The sequence below is a fragment of the Sinocyclocheilus anshuiensis genome, unplaced genomic scaffold (genome assembly GCF_001515605.1).
Source record: "Sinocyclocheilus anshuiensis isolate Anshui unplaced genomic scaffold, SAMN03320099.WGS_v1.1 scaffold234, whole genome shotgun sequence".
Classification (NCBI taxonomy): Eukaryota; Metazoa; Chordata; class Actinopteri; order Cypriniformes; family Cyprinidae; genus Sinocyclocheilus; species Sinocyclocheilus anshuiensis.
Genome location: NW_015544165.1, coordinates 2,473,495 through 2,478,792, shown reverse-complemented (window position 1 = coordinate 2,478,792; position 5,298 = coordinate 2,473,495). Strand labels below are relative to the sequence as shown.

The 5,298-nt window shown below is 35.0% G+C and overlaps 1 protein-coding gene across 1 annotated transcript in view; it reads right to left on the bottom strand.

Annotated features, from left to right (window-relative positions):
* LOC107695737 (uncharacterized) overlaps positions 1–2,713 on the bottom strand; it is a 10,917-nt gene extending 8,204 nt beyond the window's left edge. The window contains exons 1-10 of the mRNA XM_016495761.1: positions 2,702–2,713; positions 2,548–2,578; positions 2,415–2,441; positions 1,803–1,965; positions 1,594–1,697; positions 1,148–1,319; positions 857–948; positions 569–743; positions 383–480; positions 58–229 (exon numbers count right to left, since the gene is read on the bottom strand). Of these exons, the coding sequence (XP_016351247.1) occupies positions 58–229; positions 383–480; positions 569–743; positions 857–948; positions 1,148–1,319; positions 1,594–1,697; positions 1,803–1,965; positions 2,415–2,441; positions 2,548–2,578; positions 2,702–2,713 (1,046 nt within the window). The remainder of the gene's footprint in view (positions 1–57; positions 230–382; positions 481–568; positions 744–856; positions 949–1,147; positions 1,320–1,593; positions 1,698–1,802; positions 1,966–2,414; positions 2,442–2,547; positions 2,579–2,701) is intronic.
* Positions 2,714–5,298: the final 2,585 nt, after the last annotated feature.

Sequence of the window (5,298 nt, the reverse complement as noted above, 5' to 3'; positions counted from 1 at the left end):
ATATATATATATATATGTTTACAATAAAATAAATTAACAAATATTGTTCAATCTTACACTTGAAAATTGTTTCCAGGTGGCAGTACCGGAGTCCCACTAATGGTCGCGACCTCAATGGCGATGGGCTGAGTGCAGACCTGTAGTGGGTATTGTATCAGGGTCAACGACAGCGTCTCATTGTCTCCTAGTCCATTGGGGTCATCTCGGTCAAACCAGGGTGTCCTACATTCTAATAGAGGAAAATCATCTCAGTAAAATTCATCTCATTTAAGGTCAATATTTGAGATCACAATTTCTATAGTAGAAATCAATCCAGCTAAACCTTGATTTTAACCTGATGTCAAGGTTGAGAAAGTTTTAAAATGATCTCACATGCACTCACTTGAACACCAATCCTCTTGGCAGGTGAAGCGCACCTTATAATCAGCACAAAGCACTCCTCCTTGGTTTACACAGGAAAACCCAGACGTCGGATTATAACTTCAGAAAACACAAAAAAACACCTTTACAACACATTAAAAAACAAGTTTCAGTTAAGATCGTTTGAAAGATCCTTTGATAGACTCACACTTGAAAGATGTTTCCAGTTTGATACGCTGGCTGGCCAGAGATGGTCTGAGCCTCAATTCCAAGTGGATTCGGACAGATGTACCCATGGTACACACTGAGAAGAACAGTCAAGAGTTCAGAATCGCCTCCATTTGTATTAGGGTTGTCAGAATCAAACCACCTGGTTACACACGCTGATGAATGTGGTACAGAGGAAAGAAACAATTAAAACAAACAAACAAAATGACCCAACATCTTTACAATATGAACAAAACAACTTTAAGAAATCAGAATTATAAAAACATACTTGTTTTGCAGAAACTCAATGGACATGTGAAGCGGACCCTGTAGTCTTGACAGGCCCCATTCACACACACAAAGCCCTGTAACGGGTCATATCTGCATAAAGATAACACATATATTAACCAAATTCTCTAAATGACATTCATAACAAGCATTTTTATGCATAAGATTTTGCAAAGGTGTTCTTGAATATCCAACAAGCAATGATTATGCTCCTTGTGTCTATCTGACATCGCATTAAGAAATAACAGCATGGTTTATTTTAATTGGAGACATTTATATGGATAATACATACACTTGAAAATTGTTTCCAGGTGGCAGTACAGGAGTCCCACTAATGGTTGCGACCTCAATGGCGATGGGCTGAGCGCAGACCCGTAGTGGGTATTTTATCAGGGTCAACGACAGCGTCTCATAGTCTCCCAGTCCACTGGGATTATCTCGGTCAAACCAGGGTGTCCTACATTCTAATAGAAGACAACCAGCTAAGTAAATATAATAAACTCATACAAGACCAACAATAGTATCTATTGTAGAAAAGAACACTTAAAAGTATTTACAAGTGAATTTTGTGCTTTGATATATTTTGTAACTTTGTATACATTTTGTGTACAACTTTATATAATTGAAGGTGAACAAGAACTTTAGACAACTTGATACTGATCTCTGTAGTAACTCAAGTGAAAGTCTGATTTTCATAATCAGCTGCAGTTTTTGTGTGTAAATGTAAATGTCACTCACTTGAACACCAATCTTCTGGGCAGGTGAAGCGCACCTTATAATCAGCACAAAGCACTCCTGCTTGGTTTGCGTTTACACAAGCAAACCCACTTGTCGGATTATATCTTCAGAAAACACACAAAATCAACATAACAGATACTGTAAAACTTCAGGATTCCTTGATCTCGGCTCAAAATATTACCAGAAGCACATGTCCTGAAAAAACTTACACTTGAAAGATTTGAGATGCTGGTTGACCGGAGATGGTCTGAGCCTCTATTGCGATTGGACTCGGACATATTTCTCCAGGGTTTGTACTGAGAAGGTCAGCCAACAGCTCGTAGTCTCCATTTCCATTTGGGTCATCACGGTCAAACCACTTGGTTATACAACCTGATAAATATAAACAGAAACAGAAGGAGGAGTAAAATTAAGGGAGACGATGAGAGTCTCTCAGAATATGTTGACAAGACATGCAAGATTTAAAGGCTTATTTTTAAGATACACTATGTACCTTTTTTTTTTGCTCAAAATTAAATGTTAGTGAGTATCTCATGAAACCATCTTCCAAAACCGTTTTTGCCTTACCCCAAAACAGACAGAATTGTGAGATAAAAGTCGCAATTTCCTTATTTTATTTCTATATTACCTTTTCTATTTTATTTTTTTTTTTAACCAGCGGTGCACCTCTTGCCAACAGACTCATAACAGCTAATCTGAAGCCCATCTCATGTATTTACCGAAACAATGTTCCTCCACAAGTAACCTGTATTTTATTCTTCAACATCAAGAGCACCAAAAAAGCAACTCAGTGTAGGTTTAAAGTAGAAAAATACACCTACTCTGAGTGGAGAGTGAGATGAATGTACCTGTAAATATTGACAGACAGAGACAGGAGTTTTTGAATTTTTTCCCCTTAAACAAATATCTATTCTAATTGCTTTTACCAACATCATCTTTCATAATCAAACTTACTTGTAGCAAGAACCACCCAGGTTGCAAATACCTTAAAAATGAATAATATAATATAATATAATATAATATAATATAATATAATATAATATAATATAATATAATATAATATAATATATGATATTAATATAATATAGGTGCAAAAGAGATGGCATACCTTGCTGCTCATTCTTCTGTTTTTTTTTTTAATAGGAAGTCTAATAGGAGAAATTACAAAAATATAGAAAGAGAAATCATCATAGTGTCTGTAAATGTAAAAACCAGAATTATTTGGCATTGCTAAAAGAAGAAAAAAAACCTTCAATGAATACCACAGCAAAACACATTTAAGTAATGAATTGTAGAAAAATATATATACATATAAATATATAAACTCACCCACTTGATGATTGTGCTAGTGAGAATATCTATAGCACAATATTTCACTAAATTCAGCAGGACAGTTTACACAACATCATCTGTGCTCTCCTTTTTCTGCTGAAATTCTTTGTCTTTTTAAGCAGGTGGCCTCCTCCTGGACCGTCTTGCAGCAGCATCTGTTATCATCTGATCTCCCTTCATTCACCTCTAGTACTCCACCCATCTCTGTCCTGAATAGAGATTATTTGTTGTCTTGCCTAAGACTTTATCTTTTGTTCCTCACTTTAAGTATTTCCTGATAAAGAAGCAGGGAAGGTGAGATTGTCAGATGAGATATTTGATCATATGTTCCATAAATTAGAAAGAGAAAATACAGCAATTGTAATCCTACAATACACTTTATACAATACACAAGGTCACAGAAGAAAAGGCTTCAAGCTTTTCATTTACCCCTTTGCAGACAGTGGTCGTAAAGGAAAGTAGATATGGGTCGTTTTTAATCAATACTCTGAATGTTTTTTTCTTTCAAATTTAAACAACATAATTACATTTTTCAACAACTGCTAGGACTCATTACATTTCTCACAGCAGTAAATTTCACATTCAAAATGCAATAAAACTAACAAAACACTCCATATTTGTCTCAAATCACATTCTTCCATAACACTAGCAAAGCTTGTCAACCAACAAGCACACTTTCCCACACATAAAACAATGACCTACAAAAAACCCCTCACTAACATCAGGTAGAATTACATGTTTTCTTTTCTTTCTTTCCAAAACAACAATGACAGCTCTCTACTGTTTAGAATTCACTGCAGTATATGTTACATTCTCCATGTTTACCTTACAGTACAAAATTATTCCGAAGTTGTCCTGTTTTGTGTAGATGATAATACCTAGTATTACCTTCAAATTACACGTATGGGTAATCATTTGTTTGAATTCTTTATTCAATATTTTGCATATTTTAAAATTTTCAAATCTACTCTAGGATCTCAAAAATGAAAAATAGTGCAGTTGATATGTCTTACCTACTAAGCACTCAGGATGTATCTGTAATATGATAGTAAAATAATGACAAATGTATTTGGGGGGAAAAAAAGCGTTGAATTGCACTAATTGAAAAAAATAAAATGGCATTTTAATGTATTATATTTTCAGGACCAAAGGGCTGAAATGCAACATGGTTGAATGTTGCTATTTAATCAGTGAATATTTCAATTAAAAATATTTCACACACATTTTTATAATCAAAAATTCAATAATCCATATTCACCTTCCAGAGTCCACTTCCGAAATATTCAGTCTGCTTAAAAAGTATGATCTATAATATTCGACAGGCAATTTTCTATCCATTTTATTACACTTTACAAATTAGCTTCCACAAATTCAGTGGTTCAAATTTGGCAGAATATTTAACATTACACATCCGGGAACTGCAGGAATAGCAGTAGAGTGCCGATGCATGATCTCCATCTGCTGTTAGTGGCTCACCAGCAGGTGGTGCAAGCGGCTGTTGACAAAGACCATAGCAACAGGTGCAGAAAATCATTCATTCACAAAACTGATCTGCAGGAATGAAGCAATCGATAAGTATATGCTATGATTATCAGGGCCAGTATGTAAATGTTATTAATTTTGGACCCTGAGTGTATGTGCCCTGAGATCCAGGGTTCATGTTAAAAAATAAAATAGAAATAAATAAATACAAATGAATAAATAGCTAAATAAACCTGAGAGCATTCATTTAAAAAGATACTCAAAAGCTAAATGAACACTGAACAATGAGTTCTTAATATAGTTTCACATATGAAGGGCCCTTACCTTCATGGGAACATGAGCTTTGGAAGGGCCAGATACCCATTATCATGGAAATATGTAAAATATTCAATAGGACAGTCTGCAAAACAGAAACAAAATGAATCTCAAGCTGCCCACCAGGTGCCAGCTCTCTGGGTGATACTATCACCCTGTGGAGATTAACCAAACAACAATGAATTAAGTTCAAGTGTGTATATGAAGGACTTGCAGTGGTTAGTAACTAAAAACATGTGTTTGTTCACAGTGTGAGGACATTTTGCTTACATGCTGCTGGTGAAAGTGTCAGTGCAAACAAAGAGAAAGATGTATTGAGAAAGAGATGACAAATTGAAACTGCAGCGAGAAGTTGAGTAACTGACCAGCCTTAATTCTGTCCGGCAGAAAGTAAAATGTTTTATTCTATTAGCCTACTGGAAACAAGGATTGGACATAAAAGTAAATAATAACATGTCCAACCCGTCTTTTAATGAGATCCCTATGTGTGTGTTTGTGTCACAAACCTAAAAAAAATAATTGTGAAAAAAGATCAAATAAAGCTTACAAGTAGGAATGCAAGTTATATTAGTTCAC